Raw genomic sequence first — 19,778 nt, 5'->3', positions numbered from 1 at the left:
CTTTATGAAGAGGCTCTACATATCTAAACCTGACCAGGTATTCATGCCACATACTCAAAAACTGGATGGGACAAACAATAGACTTGCTGAGTTGGGTCCCTTTCACAATAAACTGTTTCCCTAATTTATTTAAATGAAAAGTGTCATATTTAGGCCTTATATATATGTATCTGTTTATAGTAAGAACACATTTAAAACAGAACAGAGTACTGGCCAGGCATGGTGGCTAACACCTATAATCCCAGCACTTTGGGAGGCCAAGAGGGGCAGATCATGAGGTCAGGAGTTCTAGACCAGCCTGACCAACATGGTGAAATCCTGTCTCTACTGAGAAAATTAGCTGGGCGTGGTGGTGCATGCCTGTAAGGGTCCCAGCTACTCAGGAGGCTGAGGCAGGAGAATCGCTTGAACTCAGGTGGCGGAGGTTGCAGTGAGCTGAGATCGTGCTACTGCACTGCAGCCTGGGCTAAAGAGCGAGATTCCATCAAAAAAAAAGACAAAACAAAACAAAAAAACCAGAACAGAAAAACTCAACACATATACATAAAATTAACTCAAAGTGGATCATAAATACAAAATCTTCAAAATTCTGAAAGAAAATGAGAGAAATCTTTACACTCTGGGCTATGTGAAGATTTCTCAGATCTAACAAAAGCATAATCTATGAAAGAATAAACTGATAAACTGGACTTCACACTTAAGTGAAACGTAGAAATGTTTACACAAAAACCTGTATGCCAAGGTTTATTGCAGTATTAATAACCTCCCAAAGCTGGAAACAACCCAAAAGTTCCTTTAACTGAGGAATGGATAGGCAAGCTCTGGTACAGCCACACAATGGAAAACCATTTGGCAATAAAAAAGAACCTGCAACGTCCACAAACCTCAAATGCCTCATGCTAAGTGAAAGCAGCCAGACTCAAAGGTGACATATTGTATGATTCCATTTAGATGACACAGTCAAAAAGGCAACTATAGAAACAGAAAAGAGATCAACCTGCCAGGCGCTGGAAGAGGGGTTGAATATAAAGGATTTGAGAAGGTAAGCTGTTGTGTGTGTTAACTGTGGTAAATAAACAGTATGTGTTTGTCACAATTTCAAGTACACATTTTTAAAAGAGTAACTTATGATATGTAAACGATACCTTAATAAAGATGAAACAAAATAAAATCCACATAGATGGATTCAATCCACAAAGGTGATTATGCTAAAACACTAGAGCAGTAACCTCAATGTCAACAGGCGTGGTGGTGAAATAAGCAGGGTATCCACAAGGGAATATTTACACCCATTAAGCCCATTTTCTTCCCCCGAATGTGGTGACGTTTAACAATGCCCATGCTATGTATCTGGAGAATAAAACCACATTCAAATGGGGCCTCACAAACACACACACACAAATGCACGTGTTTACCCATGCCGGGGACGTCTGCCTGCTGCTTTCTCCCGCTCTTGTCTCCAGGTCCTTCTGTCCCGCTTCGATCTGAGCCCTTCAGATGAGCACTGCCTGTCCATCTGTACATGCTGGCCATGGGGACAGATTCTGCAGGTGACACCAGACTTGACAAGGTGGTAGGTGAGGTTGGGTGATATGGATTTGTGTGCAGGATTTTAAAACAGGATTATAAAGCTGCATAAAACTAGAAAACTGGGCAAACAGACCAAACCAGCACTTTATTTTAAAAAGTTTTATTTTGCAGATTAAGAAATTTGAGATTTTTAATAACGGCAAAAGAAATTCAGTCACACCTAATGATTAACAGAATGTAGTGGTGTATTTATCTAAACAGAAATCGTGCTGATGTGCCATAATAAATTGTCTATTAGTAAAAAAATACACTTTAGGGCACAGCATTGTATCACAAATTACAGTAGGGATACTTTGCAAGAATTTAATCAAACTAGAGAATTCTGAGTAACTGTATCTTTTAAATGCAGCACTTAAAAATGTAACAACTCTGTGCATTCTTTTTCTTAAAAAAAAATGACCTTGCATGTGTCATAGAAATGCTGCTTTATTGCTGCAGAGGTCAAAGTTCAAGGCTCAAGAGGTACAGGAGAGAATACAAAGGTAGCCTTTAGAAACTTGGTTTTGTTTATGTATAAAAAAGGTAAAGTTTATAAAAGTTAATTTACAAACCAAGAACAAAAGTGGTATGCACGCATTATGTACAAGCATCCTTAAAACATCAAAATTTTCAAATGCATAGCCAGAAAGAACAGAAAACAACCACTGCCCCTTGTTGTTAAAAAACAAAACAAAACAAAAAAAAAACCAAATCACACCACTATTTTCTTCTGGGTGATAACACGTTTCTGAAACCACCAAATGCACAATTTACTCAGTCTTTGTCATGATACAGTATCTAGATAATGCACAAAAGCCATAAAAACTTAGTAACACACACCAAGAATGAGCTAGGAATTCAGAACATGAGGGTAAGGCATTCCTGCTGGTTAGTATGTCTGTGGTGATATGGTTACATTATAGATCCGAAGAGACCATGGAACCAGTCTCACATGCTTTTGTGTCCTTCTCTAAGAAAAATGTTTTCATATACAGTAAGTCATTGTCTTCACTTCACCCTCCCCCAGAGTTAATCCCCTTGCTGTACATTTCTGTTAAATCCACAACACTGCTAACATATTCCAGGTGCATTTTAAAAATGTGTGCATATTACTTCATGCATAATAAAATAAAATGTGTATGTATGCTAGACCAGGGCCATAATAAAGTTTGAAACAGTGTACTTTGGAAAGAGCAGACCTCAACTGCACCCCCATTTACTGGCTGGTATTTTAACGGAAATCAATATGTGAAGTTAAGCAGTGATGCTAAAAAAAAATTACAAAAATCACAAAGCAAAATATCTTTGAACCTCTAGCCAATAGCAGTAGTCCCGTCAATCACAAACATGCAGTGTGAAGCATGTTTTCTGACCATGGTTCGGGGCATGCTCACTAATCTTTATCAGTTCAAACAAATGCTTAATACTAACAAATTGTAGTATCAATTCTAAAAAACGTGTAATACTTGATAGAGTGGTTCCATTTAGATTTAGTATGTTTGACCCAGTTTCACATTATTTAATGAAGTTCCTGTATTTCAAGAGTTAAAAGTGGTCAATAAGGACAGAAACACAGTTTGCTCCAACGAGATAATTTGGATCTCCGGGAAGACACTTGTTTTGCCAGGTTTTAGGATCACCTATGAGAGGAAAAAAGAAGATGTCATTTACACATGAGTAACCTGCTATCTGTAATGCTTTGCAATTATGGGGCAAATACATATATTTGGATATAATTTTCTTGTATTTCCTTAGCATATTGTATTTATATCAAAACTCATTGCTTTATTTCAATGCAGACCTGCTGGCATCTAACAATTTCAAAGGTGCTTCACACTTCTTGTATTTAAAAAATATATTTTTTTAAATTTTCTTTCCAACTGACACCCTCATACCATTAAGTTTTTTGTTTGTTTTGTTTTTTTAACTTTCAGACTTCTCCTTTATGACATCATCAAGTGCATTAGGCTTTTCGAAACACAAATACAAGTGAGTGACAGCAACCATATGCCTGAAACAGTCCCAGTTTGCCCCTTGAGCCCACATAATTATCAGTAGTAGTTTTTTTTTTCACTTTCAAAAGTCTGGAGAATCATTATATGACCACCTATTTGAGCTGAGAATGAGGACACATTTCTCACACTCAACTATAGACCAACAAATGAAACCTAGTTCTCCAGAATCTAGTTCCTGAAGCCTGTCTTCCCCCTTACAAAAAACAAGCAAACAAAAAAACAAGACTCCACCAGAGCTGCTCAGCTGATTCCAGCTGTACAACAAAAGTGATCACGCAGCTTCACTGGCTCACTCACTGTGTGTCAGTCAGGTCTCAGGATCTGAGTTTTTAGTAAGCTCCTAGTGATTTCTATGAAATGTGAAGAAGGCAGGGATGACTGTTTATCTCTGTGGTACCCAAGCAAGCGGAGAGTCACAACTGTGGACTTTTGCTTTCCTTATAGCAGTAGCTCTCCAACAGCACGACCCTGCCCCTAATGGGATATCTGGAGACAGTTTTGCTTGTTACCACTGGCATCTAGGGGTAGAGGCCAGGGAAGCTGCTAAATATCCCACAGTGGACAGGAGAGCCCCTACAACAATCATTTGGCCAAAATGTCAACAGTGCCAGCTAAGAACCCTGCCTACAGTACGCTGGACACCCAAACCAATATCTGGAGTCAAAAGCCTTTCATTTTTCCAGAAAATGGGCTACTTGTAAATATGAGGAAACACGTTATTTACAAGTAATTTTTCTCTTTGTTAACATTAAAATATGCTCTTGCTATAATCTTTATACCACAAACTTTTATTTCATACTGTACCAAACTAAAACTAAATAATGCTCATCTGATTTATCAAAGATTTAGATGCAGCACTTTAAATCAGGCTCACTTAAAGTGATCTACACAGAAAATAAAATTCCAATTGTTGACTGACTTAAATCACTCAAGGAAGTGAGAAATGCGAAAATGCAATGGAAGCTTTGAAATTATGATCTTAGGAGCAAAAAGTCATTTACAAATAGTGTATAAAAGAAGTCATTTAGAATATTACACGGAAAAACCATGGCCAAGTATGATCACAATGGAAGATCTTTTAAGTTTCTCTGGTATACATACGTACTTTGTAGATTAAGAAACAGCCTGGGCACAGTGGCTCATGGCTGTAATCCCAGCACTCTGGGAGGCTGGGGCGGGCGGATCACTTGAAGTCAGGAGTTCAAGACCAGCCTGGCCAACATGGTGAAACCCTGTCTCTACTAAAAGTACAAAAAGTAACCAGGCATGGTGGCAGGCATCTGTAATCCCAGCTACTCAGGAGGCTGAGGCAGGAGAATCACTTGAACCCGTTAGGCAAAGGTATGCAGTGAGCCAAGATTGTGCCATTGCATTCCAACCTGGGCGAAAGAGTGAGGCTCCATCTCAAAAAAAAAAAAAAAAAAAAAAAAACAAAAAACCAAACAACAAAAAAACCGAAAATAGAAAAGTTATATAAAGGAATGAAATCATTTTAATAAGAAGATAAAAATGCCTACATGTGCAGGACAATAACGATTCTCCCAATGAATCTTGAAAAATTTGACAATAAATCTTTTTGCTGAACACCAAGGAATAGTCAATATTTGGCCAAATTATTGATTTTTAAAAGGCAGAAACTCTTCTACATTTCCATATTTATTTACAATATATGTACCACAAATAAACGTGAAAACACTGGTGATGCCTACAAGGCCACAGGAATAGAGGTAGAGATTTGCTAACATACAGCATGGGTAGCATCAGCAGCCCAGGGATTAATCAACGACAGTCCCCAAAGCCCCCAAAGGACAGAGTGAAGACAGCATACCCGACGAGGAGTCGGATGATTTTAGAGCAAAAGACCAACCGTCAGGAGTCATGGACGCACAGTGTGGTAAGCGCAGCTCCACCGGCTTCAGGAACTTGAGGCCATGGGGCCCGCACATCACCAAGGGACTCAGCAGGGTTTCACCTGGAGTTGGCAAAGGGGATGGGCAGAGAGGTTGGATGTGGTCTGTCTTCTAGACCCATAGTTTTCCTCACCCTGCTTCTAATGAGACGCTCAAGCCTAATGGAGTTAGTTCTCTACAGTAACACTGACCACAAAAATTTTAACAGCAGCCACTTAACAGAGTTAAAATTTAACAGTAGCCACATTAGAAAGAAACAGGTGACGTCAAATATTACAATATTTTATTTAACTCAATATAACCAAAACACTTATTTCAACATGTAACCAATATATGAAATCTTTGGAACTTGGTGTGTATTTCACATTTTCAGCATCTTTGAATCCAAAACTGTCACACTTTAGGTACTAGCTGGCCACATGCAGGTAGTGGCTACTGCATTCAATCATATAGGTCTATAGTATAAAACATATTCAAATGTACTTTTTACAAAAGTGACATATTTTCCATTTTTAAAATGTTTTGTTTGCAACAGAAATGGTTAAAGGGATTCATACGGAGCCGACTGTCAATCCTACTGATTTTTAAAACAGGATATCCCCAATATCAGAGTACAGAATCAGATATCAGTATTCTGGCAAAATGTAAGAAAGCAAACTAAAGTTAATTTATTTAGGAAAGTAAAAGCGCTGCTAAAAGATACTAAGGGAAATAACGACACAGTTCATTATAATATCCTCATAGATCCAGGAGGATTATGAAAATAAGTTTCCTTAAGAAGCTCAGAAACATACTGTAATCTCCTCTAAGACTCACTCATGCACTCTGTGGATATGTTACCAGTGCTAGGTTCTGAGGTGATGAGGACAGTACCTGTCAAGAGGTTTAGGTTCTCCAATCAGGTGAAGGCACAGGAAAGCCTTTCTGAGTGGGTATAACCTAACCCGTCTCCAGAGATGCAAAGGCTGACTGATTCAAAGATAAACGTAGTTAGGTCAGCCCAGCAGTCACAAGTGAGGGACATCCCATGCCATCATTTTTGATTTCACACCAAAAGTAAAAGTAGGCAGTGTGGTTACAACAGCCTTGCTTCTGGCCACCTACTGCCACTAGCAACACTGTCCCCAGGGTACCCCTCGATATAGCACTCATCTGAGAGGACCTCCCTGATGAAAGGAACATGCTGTTAGTGGCCCAGCATGGAGGCAGAGAGAGGTGCTGCGTTACCCCCTTAGCCAAGCACTAGCAGCTTTGAAGCACAGAGGGCAACTCTTAAGTTATCAAAACTAAGGAGAAAAATAAACACATTTACCTTTCTCTTTATCTAAAGGTGGGAGGATGCTGTTGTCTCGGCAGACCTTGAAATAGATTTCCTGCTCGACTCCTTCGGGAATGGCTCCTTGTGGGATAATTATACTAACACCAGTTTCTATGGAACTCAGCACGCCACCGTTGCTGTTAAATATGCCTCGGGCTGTGGCCACCACAGTATGACCATCTTCATCTTCATCCTCTTCCACGGCTGAAGGACTGAAAGTTCAGAAATGGCTAGTGAGTGAAATCATAATAATACACAGGTGCTTTGCTTTTACTACTATTGTATTACATGATTTCATTTTACTTTTATTTCTCCATATAATAAAGAAGGTACTTACTTTAACAAGGTAAGTTTTTAGCAATAAATTTTACTGACAGGGTTATTTCACAGAATATTATTTCTAGAGAAATTCCATTCTAGAAAAATTTCAAAAATTCTAGAGAAACTTCAAAAATTCAATTTGAAGGCAATTAGCCTAAAGTGACTATCACTACTGAATTGCAACCTGAATGTATAAAACCTGACACCAGCCAGGCATGATGGCTCACACCTGTAATTTCAGCACTGTGGGAGGCCAAGGCAGGCAGATCACGAGGTCAGGATATCAAGATCATCCTGGATAACATGGTGAAAACTTGTCTCTACTAAAAATACCAAAAAGTAGCCGAGCATGGTGGCACGTGCCTGTAGTCCCAGCTACTCAGGAGGCTGAGGCAGGAGAATCGCTTGAACCTGGGAGGCGGAGGTTGCAGTGAGCCAAAATTGTGCTACTACACTCCAGTGTGAGTGAAAGAGAGAGACTCAGTCTAAAAAAAGAAACACACACACATACACACTCACACAAAACCTAATACCTTGCACAACCGATTACTGATGAAACATCCCTAATCTGAAAAGTTCCAAAATCTCAACTTGTTGAGTGTGAAAATGAAGAAGCTCAAAGGAAATGCTCATTGGAGCATTTTGGCAAATATTCCAAAACCCCAAAAAATCCAAGATCTGAAACACTTCTGATCTCAAGCAATCTGGAAAAAGGATACTTAAAGAGGTACTCTGGGTTTTATGAAGCACATTTTAAAATCCATGAAATCGGTGCTTTAAAACTGGTAAGTCACAATTTAATAGGCAGTACTGTTCTTCCCTTCCTGGTCTCTCTGTATCCCAGGCTGGTGTACAGTGGTGTGATCTTGGCTCACTGCAACCTCCACCTCCCAGGTTCAAGCAATTCTCCTGCCTCAGCTTCAGAGTAGCTGAGATTACAGGCACCCGCCACCATGCCGGGCTAATATTTGCATTTTTAGCAGAGACGGGGTTTCACCATGTTGGCCAGGCTGGTCTCGAACTCCTGACTTCCAATGATCCGCCCGCCTCAGCCTCTCCAAGTGCCGGGATTATAGGCATGAGCCACTGTGCCTGGCTGTTCTTCCCTTCTTAATGACACAAAACAATGATACATCTCCCATATGACAGCATCTCAGACTTGATAAAATCTCCCTAGGATTTTAAGCGTGCATGAGAATTGTCCTGTCTTAGCATTCCCTGAGGACCAAGTGCCCACACTACAGAAGGTAAGGCTTCCAATGTTCCCTGAGGTGAAGACCCTGGTATGGGCACATCCCAAACATCCATGAAAGAAAGACAGTAGATTAACTCTGTAATCACAGAACATCAAAGACAAAGGAGATGTGGTATCCATGACTGCTTCAAAACTAGAGGCTATCAAGACTTCCTGAAGTGTAGTTTTGAGCCAGGGCTTAAAGGTGAGCAAAAAGACCAACAAAACAGAATTACATGAAGGTAGCTGCAGCTTTGCTCCAGCATGACCGGAATGCCAGGGATGACATCCTATGGCACGACAGCAAGGCAGCAGAGTGCAGCCTAAGCTGCACAGCAGGGACCAACTGTGTCCGTCCCTGACCACCTGTGGATATGCAAAGCAAGGACAGCTGTGACTGCCACAACCGTCCTCTCTCTTGGAAAGCAGACTTCAGATGGCTGTCCTGACCTTTGGTTCTGCCTGCCTGCAAGTGCTTCTGCTTTATGGTGGCGTCAAAATGGAACTGGCTATAGGAGGATGAGATGAGCTTATGTGTGGCCAGATGCATCTGGTCAGTCATTGTGGAATGAAAGACAGGAAACAGGATCTGCAGGGAGCCTCCAGGAGTGCGCGCTTTGCCTCCTTTGCTCAGCCATCTTACTACTAACTGCTACTCTTTAAACAGTCAGAGGTTATTCTATCTTGATTTCTCTTTAGCATCGCTGTGGAACAAATAATGAATGAGAAACACAGATCCTTAACGTTTTTAGATGCTCTCCACATTCACCTTACCAGTGGGTCAGGAGGTTACAGGAAGCCATGGGTGGTTAAGAGTATGGGCTCCCAGCTGGGTATGGTAGCTCACATCTGTAATTCCAGCACTTTGGGAGGCTGAGGTGGGCGGATCACTTGAGCCCAGGAGTTCAAGACCAGTCTGGGCAGCATGGCAAAACCCTGCCTCTACTAAAAATACGAAATTTAGCTGGGCATGGTGGCACATGCCTGTAGTCCTAAACTACTTGGGAGGCTGAGGCACGATAATTGCTTAAACTCAGGAGGTAGAGGCTATAGAGAGCTGAGATTGCACCACTGCACGCCAGCCTGGCAACACAGGTGCAGTGGTTCATGCCTGTAATCCTAACACTTTGGGAGGCCGAGATGGGTGGATCACTTGAGGTCAGGAATTCAAAACCAGCCTGGCTAGCATGGTGAAACACCATCTCTACTAAAAATACAAAAAAAATTAGCAGGGCGTGGTGGCACATGCCTGTAATCCCAGCTACTCGGGAGGGTGAGGCAGGAGAATTGCCTGAACCCAGGAAGCAGAGGTTGCAATGAGCCGAGATTGTGCCATTACGCTCCGGCCTGGGTGACAGAGTGAGACTCAGTCTCAGGGAAAAAAAAAAAAAAAAAAAGCATGGGCTCATAGGCTGGATGACCAGCGGCTGAATCGAGGCTCATCACACTCTAGCTGTGTGACCCTGGGCAAACTGCTGTCATTCAACCTCAGTTCTTAGTAAAACAGGGATGATGACAGTGCCTACTAACCACACATGACTGTTAGCTGTATTATTTTACCAACACCTTGTACCTCCTGGAGGACCTTCTATGAAAAGCATTCATTGCAACAACACTCTTCAGTTTAAAGGTTGAGTTAAAATGATCACTTCGAAGTCCCAAGTCAAATAAACTACAACAAACTGACATGAGAAAAATCACAATGCCAATGCTTTGAGCAAAGGCAAAAGTCTTACCTCACAGGAATAGCTTTCGGCACTGTGCTGATATTATTTATTTGGTATTTAGGCTTCTCTGCATGGATAGAGAAAGTTTCAACTCCACTGTCAAACTCAGGAGGCTGTGCCAAACTGTGTGATTTCACAAGAGTTTTTGGAGAAGTGGGAGACTTTGAAGACAAGTCAGGTTTATGTGCAGTTTCACTTGGCAGAAGATTGTGATTGAATTTAGGACTTTCAAACTTGCGTTCAAATGGTCGGGCAGAACTTGTATATGGTTTTGGTGTGAATCGATTGTATGCTGGAGTGACTGTCTTCTGAGTCTGTTCAGCTCCATTAACTGGAGCTTTATCTGGAAAGCTTTTCTGGGGATAGAAAGCTGGCTGAGCAGTATCTTCTCGGTTTGGTGGTCTGAAAGTTGCTGGCTTATTCTGAGATGGAGGCGGGTCTGGTTTGGACACTAAGGAATTCTGAAAATCCAATGACACTGGATTTCCTGAAAAACGAACATATAAGCATTTAAAAAACTCTCTGAAAAAAGCTGCAATAGCCCTCTCCCAGCTTAACTTGTCCCAGTGCTGGAGTCAAGGCCCAAGTGTGGGTCGCACAGCCAGAGCCTGACTCTTGAGTGCTGGAGGCGAGCTGTGATGCTAAGGGATGAGGGCAGCATGGACATGTGGTGCCGTGAGTATACCCTGTGCTGGAGTCAGGGGCCAGCTGTTAAGATTCCTGGCTCCAGAGACTAGTCTCTGTGAAAACTAGTCCTGGCACTAGTCTCTGTGAAAACCAGAATGTCTAATAATCGTATAATAAATACACCCACTATTCATTAGGAAAATGTTAAACAAAACCAACAAAAAGCATTAAATATTATTTAACATCCAAATATTATTTAACATCTGTTTTTTTTCTGGAAAAACCAGAAAGTTTAATGACGCCAAGTGTTGGCTCAGTAGTGGAGCCACAGGATTTTCTATGCACTGCCAGAGGCAGTGTAACATAGCACCAACTGAACTCTCTGAAATAATTAAGGACACTACAAGCCAAGAATTACGAATCCAAATTCCTCATGAACATAGTAACATAATTTACCACGGTACAAGAAAAATCATATGGTCATCTTAATACATGCAGAAAAACATCTGACAAACTCCTTTCAGCAAACTCTGAATATAGGGAATGTCCTGAACATGACAAAGGACATCTATGAAAATTCTACAGCTAACATTGTAAAGGTAAAACATAAAGTCCTTTCTCCTTAAGATTGGGAACTAGCAACAGAGGTCCAATTTCACCACTTCTATTCCACAGTTCACTGGAGGTCCTCGCCAGTGCAATCAGCAAGAAAAGAAAGAAGGCCAGGTGCAGTGGCTCACGCCTGCAATCCCAGCACTCTGAAAGGCCCAAGTGGCGGATCACTTGAGGTCAGGAGTTTGAGACCAGCCTAGCCAACATGGTGAAGCCCTGTCTCCACGAACAATACAGCAATTAACCAGGCGTGGTTGCGGGCACCTGTAGTCCCAGCTACTTGGGAGGCTGAGGCAGAAGAATCACTTGAACCTGGGAGGTGGAGGTTGCAGTGAGCCAAGGTTGAGCCATTGCACTCTAGCTTGGTTGAGGGGGAGGCTTCATTTCAAAAAAGGAAAAAAAAAGAAAAAAGGCATAAAGACTGAAAAGTAAAAATGAAAACTGTCTTTAAATTGTCTTTATCTGTAAACATAATTGTGTGTGAAAAAAAATCTTAAAAAAAAAAAAGTCTCAATCCAGAACTACAACATGTCCGGTTCAAGACTCACAAGCCCTGGAAGGTGCCTCCTAAGGGAATAGAGAAGTCTGTGCTAGGAAAGTGCCTGTTAACAGGAAAGAGAAACACTGTGTTATAAGAAGTCTGAGGGTAAAACGTTAACACAGCTCTTAAGATGAGTAAGTTGGAGGTATACATTATCTACCTGGTATGTAAGTGCAAAAGGCAAAGTGCTGTTGGATACATTTTATGTGAAATGTTACAGCTTTTCTATGTCAGTGCGTGAAGATAAAATACAATAGTTTTTATAAACCATCTTTAGATACACTGGCAAGCACTAAAGATTTAGAGAGTAGCATAAAATAGATTAAAATCTGCTTAGCTAAAAGGCTGTCCAAAATAAGGGTCCTAATTGTAAAAAGCAAAGACATACTTTTAACAAAATTCTTAGTTTTTACTGTTCCCAGCCCAAAGGTTTCAAGCATGTATTTTTTCATGTAAAAAACATTTTGCCTAGAAACCACCAGAATTTTATTCATAAGCATTACTGTGTTATAATGTCTCCTTCCAAACTTCCTACCTTCACCATGTGGTCCCTTAGAATGTATGTGGAGAGAGGTGCTGGTGACAGGCTGAGGCGGCTGGGTGTACTGCGAAGGCAATGGAGGAGGAGGGGGAGTGGCCTGGATGGGTTCATAGCGTTTCTCACCAAATGATCTATCCACAACATCAGCTTCAGCAGGCTTTCCCCTGTTAACAAATGAGGAGAATGCCAACACCTGAAAATGGACTCACATTTACAAAACAAGTTTTCATTTCTCCATGTAGCTCTAAGTTAAAAAATTCAGAAATTTCATAATTTATTCTCATAAGTGTGGGTTGCTACTCTACTGAAATATAAGAACAGATTCAACCATTTATTGGCACAAAAAATGTTCAGACAGCACAAATACTTTGAGAATATTAGTAAAACATCCAGAAGATGGCAACCAAAGGCAGGTGAAATTTTGGGTATATTTTGATATTTGTTATTTACAAAAAGTAGTAACGTTGATAAGAAAGTCTTGCAAATATTCTGAAAACATATCATGGCACAAATTTTCCTGAGACCACTTTTTTTTTTTTGGAGATAGGGTCTCATTCTGTCGCCCAGACTGGAGTGCAGTGGCGCGATCTTGGCTCACTGCAACCTCTGCCTCCCAGGCTCAAGAGATTCTCCTTCCTCAGCCTCCCAAGTAGCTGGGATTACAGGTAGGTGCCACTACAGCCCAGCAAATTTTTGTGTTTTTTAGTAGAGACAGGGTTTCACCATGTTGGCCAGGCTGCTCTTGAACTCCTGACCTCAAATGATCTACCCACCTCGGCCTCCCAAAGTGCTGGGATTACAGGCGTAAGCCACCACACCTGGCCCTAGACCCACTTCTGTTTTTGTATCTGGCATCTGGCATACTTGCAGCATCACAAAAACAGATGTCACAGACTAGTGGTTGGCAAACTTTTTCACTGAAACACCAGACAGTAAATGTTTTTGGTTTTTTTGGCTGTACAGCCTTTGTCACAACTATTCAAACTATGCTGTTACAGCCTCAAAGTAGCCACAGACAATGGGCGTATCTGTGTTTCAGTAAAACTAAAAAAACTGGACCTTTTACTTTAAAATTTCCCCTTGAGTTACCAGGTCCAGTTTTTGGTTAAATGACTGCTAGAGCAGCAGATACTGCTTTATTTCACAAGGTTCATTTAAGTCAAATTGTGCCACGTATGTGTATTTTTCCAGATTGCCAATTGTTAATATGTAACACAAAATTCACACAAATCTTTTAAAAAGACCCATAATTGCAACATTGCCATCTAAACCTTACTGCTGAATGCCAAAGCTGCACTAGCTTTATGTGCACAAACCACAGCATATACGCTTGGAATGCCCCTGCTCATTTTCATAGTTTTTTCTTTGAAGAAGTCTAGTCTTATGATTAGCTTTTTAATCTTGCTTTCATGAATTTAGACTAAGCGCCTGATGATAACATTAAAATCTGAAAGTGCACATAATGCCAGTGACACAGTGAGGGACACCTTATGTAACAGCCTCACATTAATTGCCAGTCTTACCACTTGACGCTCCTTTTCAAGTAGTCAGAGCTAGTGTAAGAGCCAAGAAATCTAGGTGATGGCAAAGCAAGCGCAACAGAAAAACGAAAGAAAACGGTCAATCTAACTAAGTAAATTTGCAGCAAATGGAACTCAAAATGTCATTTAAAAATATTACCAACATCCACCATTTCACCATAAATTTGGTCTATAAAAGAACATTTTACTAACTCTCATTTGGCCGAGAAAATGAAAGTTAAATGCCCTGTCTGCTGGCCCACCCTCTGTGTACTTTAACTGGTACTGCAGTGAAGGGCAATGTGTTTGAGCTTTGCTCCTTCCCCATCTCTGATGCAGCTGCTAATAGTGAGCAAAGAAACTGATCAAAGCAAAGAGTGGTGACCAAGGATAATCAGCAGGTTCTGAATAAGTGGGAATGAAAGGTCCCGTTTTAAAAAAAAAAAAAAAAAAAAAGGCCGGGCAAAAGAAATTCCTAAGTGAAGACACAGGAAAAAGTAACACAACAGAAGAGCTACAGTGAGACCCTGGAAGGGGGAATGGTAAATAAGCTGATGAAAACATCAACCTGACCAGGCTTCACTTGCTCCTTTCTAGCAAGACCTCCACCATCTCCAATTGTGAGCTGGGCCCTGTGGTTGCGGAATCTTACTGGTGAAGCTGCAGGCTTGATGCTCAGTCTCTCTCTCATCTAATGATGTCTCACAAACACAAAAACAACTGACATCAGTGTCTTACATTTAATTCTTTAAAAGCTAAAAACCATCATCATTTATTGAGACCTGGAAGTCTCACATGGTGAGTTGAGTCCTGAAATGTAGATAAGATAACAAAAAAAAATCCCTGGTTGTCCTGACAAGGTTGACCCAATCTCTGGGCTGAGACGTGTGCACAGACCTGGAAGGACATTGCTTTTCTCACACTGCCTCAGAATCCTTAAAAACTTCTAATTTACTTTGGAGGTGAAATGTCTGAGCTACTGTCTCCTAACCTTTCCAGTTCTAATCCAGCTCTAGGGAACTATAAGCCTGGGTAATAGCTGCTTGCTTCCTAGGGCATCTGTCTTGTGCTAACGAAGATATTTCCCTTCCCCAATTCTCACCATTTCTGAGGTGTGTTTTTAAGTGACGCATAAGCACATCATCTGGAGGAATACAATTTTGCTATTCCTGTATTTTACTGAAAGAAAAAAAAATGCAATGCCTGAAGGCAGTCTATTTAGTAACAAACAGTAAGTGGTTTTGAAATGTAGGACAGAGTCCTATATTTTACGCTGTTTTCCAGTTGATGAAGTTGTACTCATTGGACAAGAGGGTGAAAAAGCATTACAAGGGAAAGGCACAGAAACAACTTCCCTCTTAGTTATCTTCAATGACCTTATTCTCCTTTCCAATTCTCTAACCATTAAACACCTATATGGAAAAATGTATGTAATTACCTCTATGGAAAAATGCACAATTATAAAGACTTTCAATTTCATACTACAAAGGAAAAAAATGTATACTGGTATCCATCCCAAATTATACTTTTACTCACAGCAGTAGGGAGTAAAAAATCAAACTGAGTTCTGAGTAAATTCACAAAGACAGATGTTATCTATTTCACAATATATCCCTGTGAAAACAATCACCAGATAATACAGGTTCCTCCCAGAGCTGTTTTAATGAAAAGGAGGTTGGTGGATGTAACTAGTACACCACTGCCCTGTTCAGAGCTTCATTCACTCAACAACTATTGACCCCTACTGAATGCAAGCGCAATGCTCTACACCCTGAATGAAGTTATACATCACAAAAGAGCTAGGTCTTCTCTCTAGAAAAACAAATTAACACAACAAGCAAACATGTATTTCATTTGATTCCCTGGCAAAACAACTTACTTTTTAGACCTAATCTTTTTAAGGTTGTATTCTACTTACCAAGTAGGTAAAAGGATAAAACAGCTCTTTAAACTACACCCCTGAGCCGCCTTCTGACAGGAATGAATGTATTTAACGGTGTTTAGTAAAAATAATGACTAAAGAGTACACTCTTCTGCCTTACCAAAGGTGAGTTCCTAAGGCTCAGTGCCTAGTTCACTTTAAGCTAGACAACATTTAGATGCTACTGTGATAACTGTGTAAATGAATTCCTGTAATCCTGTAAATGTAAACGAATTCCTTATAACAAATCCACATCTGTTTTTGTTCTTGTGGGTTTTGTTCTATTGAGGTATGAACCCAGCTGTGTGCCTGTGTGGGTTTATACAGTGCCTGGCTGACTTCAGTCTAGATACCATCCAGATGCCACAACACCTTTCTAGTAATGTGCTAAGGGGTGGTTTACAGAGTGTAAGACACTATTTGCTTTAATATAACCCCCACTGCAGCACTCTGTTTGCATGTGTACTCTCATAAACTGCTGCCTTCTGTAAACATAAAGCCTTGAACATAGGACAGTGAAAAAAATGTGTTAAGTCTTCACTTCAAATGATGTCTTAGAAAAAAGCAGTGCTAATTAAAATTAGGCTTTAATGTTAGTGGTTTTAAAGTATGTTCTAAAACAATTTGCACTCAATGGTAAATGACAAGTAAGTCATTTCCCAAGATAATCCCAAGCCCACACAACTAATTTAGGAAAAAATCTAGGGGCTTTTAATCTAGACACAATATTATGTATGATGACTTTGTGTCAATCTGGCTAGGTACTGCCATGAAAGGATTTTTCAGGTGTAATGTCCCGCATCAGTTGAGGGAAATGATCTTGGGTGGGCCTGGCCTAATCACAGAGCTGTCTGAATGAGAACGTAGGCATTCCCTGACCTCAGACTTCCCAGGAACTCGAGATCTTCCCTTTCTGATCAACTGCCCTCTGACGTAGGACTTGTATATCCAGCCCTTGTAACTGTATAAATGAATTCTTTTTGACAAATTCTTATCTGTTTTTGCTCTTGTGGGTTATTTTCTGTTGAGGTATGAACCTATCTGTGTGCCTGTGTGGGCTTAGACCCAACTATCAGTACCAAATTCTCTTATCAGCCACGCAGCTTCACTTGCGGTTTCTGAGGTTCTGGGATCCTAACAGACAATGAATGACAAATGGAACAACTTTTTAGATATTAATGTTATGAAGGAAGTGGAATATGTTAAGTCTTATCTTGATCAAAATGTCAATAACCAGAGACACAGAACCAGCAGGAGACACAAACCCACGTAGGCACAAGAAAGAGCAAACCAACATGAAACCCAGGGACAAGTAAACAGAGGGGAGCAGCAAGCACAGGGAAAAGATGACTGGGAGTCAAGAAACTTGGGGTTCAGTCCCAGCTCTGCCCTCACCTGTAAAACTGGATCAAAAATCTTGCCAAAAAAAAAAAAAAAAAAAGGCAAAAAAACCTCTTTCTTACCTTGAAAAAAATAAAAAACACAAAAAGCAAATCTGTTTGGTATTTCCCTCAGACAGGATCCTCCTCACATCTGTTTTTATATTTAAAAAATAAAAACACAAAAGAAGGAAGAGAACCAGCATGAGGTCATTAGGTGTACAGAAATGAAGACTGAAGACTGCCTAGTGCTGAGGGTCCTTGCAGTTGACACTGTCTTCTATCAAAACTCTGTGACATTAGCATCTTTGTGAATGCAAAAACTGTGTACATCTAATAGCAGACTTTAAAAACAAAACACACATCCCAGAATTAAAAAGCATGTACAATGCTGAACCACTAGAACCTATAGAAATCATATATTACACTTAAACTATTTTTCTTCAAAATATACTGAACTTCACAATTAATATGCTGCATCCTATTTTTAAAAACCAGGTGAAATGACTTACTTTGAAGAAAAACTAGAAAAATTTGATTGATTCTGAGAATGAGCTGGCTTTGCAGGCTCAGAGAGATGGCTGGCAGCAATGTGTGCAGGAGGCTTATTTTCAAAACTTCTTCTGTCAAAGTATGAGAGCTGTTTTCGATAATATTCTTCATCTTCTTCAGGGTCATAATGATTTGACCGAACGATATCTTCAGGTGGCTTCACTTGAGGTTTCTGAGGTTCTGGGATCCTAACAGATAATGAATGACAAATGGAACAACTTTTTAGATATTAATGTTATGAAGGAAGTGGAATATGTAAGTCTTATCTTGACCAAAAGATCAATAATCACTAACTGCTGTGATTATTCAAGATCTAACTGAGCAGTCCAACAGTTAAAATAGGTATTTCGAATCCCATGTCCTCACAAAGCAAACTCAAAAGGCAGCCCCCTCTGGCTCATAAGTCCTTTAACACAATTTAATAACCTAAATGATTATATGATTAGGGGGACAGCAGGGTAAAAGCAGTTATTACAAAGAGAAAGGGGAATGTAACCAAAACAGTGAAGAACATCTTGAGAAGTACATATACCAATGTCAAGAACAGTCAGTGATAGACTTGAAGAACTTTCAAAGGGATTTTTGAGAACTTCAGTCCAGGATCTCAATGATTTGCGTATGAGCAAATAACTCTATATGGTCTAAAGTTCTAGAAGGCATAGAAAGCAACTGAGGAAGAAAGCAAGTCCTTAAGTAAATTCACGTTAGAGAGGGTTAAATTCCCACTCAGTTCTATGCCGCAAAGAGCACAAAGTGCACTCACCTGTACAGAGTTTTGTCATGTTCACTGAATTGATTCTGAGAAGTGGGTTTGGGACCAATGATGGGAGCACCTTGAGGTTTAGATGCTACTTCTGGAGGCTGTTTAAAAAAAAAAAGACAAATATGCCTAAGGAACAGATAACTACTGAACAGACGTCATGTAAATGGGGGAGGGAAGAGCAAAGAAGCCTTTTAAATGAGTGTTCACTAAGTGTACCTTAAAACCGGCAGTGTCATTTACATCCTTCTTGGTCTCTAAGGATGCAGATCTTTTGTTTTCAAACATCTTCACTCTGGTGAGCACAGACTGTGGCTTCATTGCTGGATCTTCTTCTTCTTCAGTTAGAGCTGGGGGTGGAGGCAGTGGTTTGGTATTTGAAGGCAGAGCTTCTGGCTTATGCTGAGATGAAGGTATCAGCGGAGGGACAGCTGCAGCACCATGGAGAGGCTCAAAATGACCTGCTCTAGAGGCAAATCCTTGGGGTGGTACTTGGTCGTAACTGCGTGAGTATTGCTCAAAATACTGCTTGGGCTCTGTGGGTTTCGGCCCTGCCAAAGGGTAGGGCTGGGCTTCTGGTCTGTGTCTACCATGCGTGTCATACCCAGCAGCTGGCTGCTCTTCGTGCCGCAGGGCAGATGCTCTAGGGGCCTGTTCATAACGCGGTCTGCTATCATAGGACAGAGGGGCTGGCTCTTCAAAACGTGGAAAGTACCCTCGTTCTGAGGACTCTTCGGGATGCTGCCTGGAGTCAAGGTCTCGAGAATGCTGATTATCAAAAGCTGGCCGAGATGGGTAGGGCTGTTTGTCATCATAATATGACCACTGTTCTTCATACATGGGGACACGATCTTCGTATCGCAGACGATGGTCATAGTTTCGAGAAAACTGGTCCGTATAGCTTGAGGACTCGTATCTGTATGTGGGCTGCTCAAGGTCTCTGCTGGCTTGTTTCTCTACGTATGGGAGTTGGGGTTCATAGGTCACATTAGGCTCTTTGTCTGGCCTGTGCCCTGGGTGACCAACGGCTGGCTGTTTGAAAACATGGTTCTGCCGCATCATTTCTTCAGGATATGGATCCTTTCTATACGCCTGTGTAAAAAATTCACATTTAAGGACAGTCTTGTTTTTAATTCTAGTCTATTTTATTAGACTATGATTACATATTAAACTATGATTTAATATGTGATAATGGTATGTTTTACCATTTATTATCAGGATAGACAAGATT

The 19,778-nt window shown here is 40.7% G+C and overlaps 1 protein-coding gene across 10 annotated transcripts in view; it reads right to left on the bottom strand.

Moving 5' to 3' along the window:
• Window positions 1–1,674: 1,674 nt before the first annotated feature.
• TJP1 (tight junction protein 1) overlaps window positions 1,675–19,778 on the bottom strand; it is a 115,785-nt gene continuing 97,681 nt past the window's right edge. For 3 of the 10 annotated variants that reach the window (XM_032259916.1, XM_032259923.1, XM_032259917.1), the window contains 9 exons: window positions 18,767–19,639; window positions 18,551–18,648; window positions 17,748–17,975; window positions 13,939–13,989; window positions 12,410–12,579; window positions 10,104–10,581; window positions 6,807–7,024; window positions 5,413–5,556; window positions 1,675–3,209 (listed from right to left, as the gene is read on the bottom strand). In XM_032259916.1, the coding sequence (XP_032115807.1) occupies window positions 3,115–3,209; window positions 5,413–5,556; window positions 6,807–7,024; window positions 10,104–10,581; window positions 12,410–12,579; window positions 13,939–13,989; window positions 17,748–17,975; window positions 18,551–18,648; window positions 18,767–19,639 (2,355 nt within the window). In that variant the 3' untranslated portion in view covers window positions 1,675–3,114. The remainder of the gene's footprint in view (window positions 3,210–5,412; window positions 5,557–6,806; window positions 7,025–10,103; window positions 10,582–12,409; window positions 12,580–13,938; window positions 13,990–17,747; window positions 17,976–18,550; window positions 18,649–18,766; window positions 19,640–19,778) is intronic. The other 7 variants (XM_032259918.1, XM_032259920.1, XM_032259921.1 and 4 more) reach the window with 7 other exon arrangements.

This window comes from Sapajus apella, unplaced genomic scaffold (genome assembly GCF_009761245.1).
Source record: "Sapajus apella isolate SASKATOON/1434 unplaced genomic scaffold, GSC_monkey_1.0 scaffold113, whole genome shotgun sequence".
In the NCBI taxonomy this organism is placed as follows: Eukaryota; Metazoa; Chordata; class Mammalia; order Primates; family Cebidae; genus Sapajus; species Sapajus apella.
Note: the sequence above shows the minus strand (reverse complement) of the source record. Positions and strands in the feature narration are given on the sequence as shown.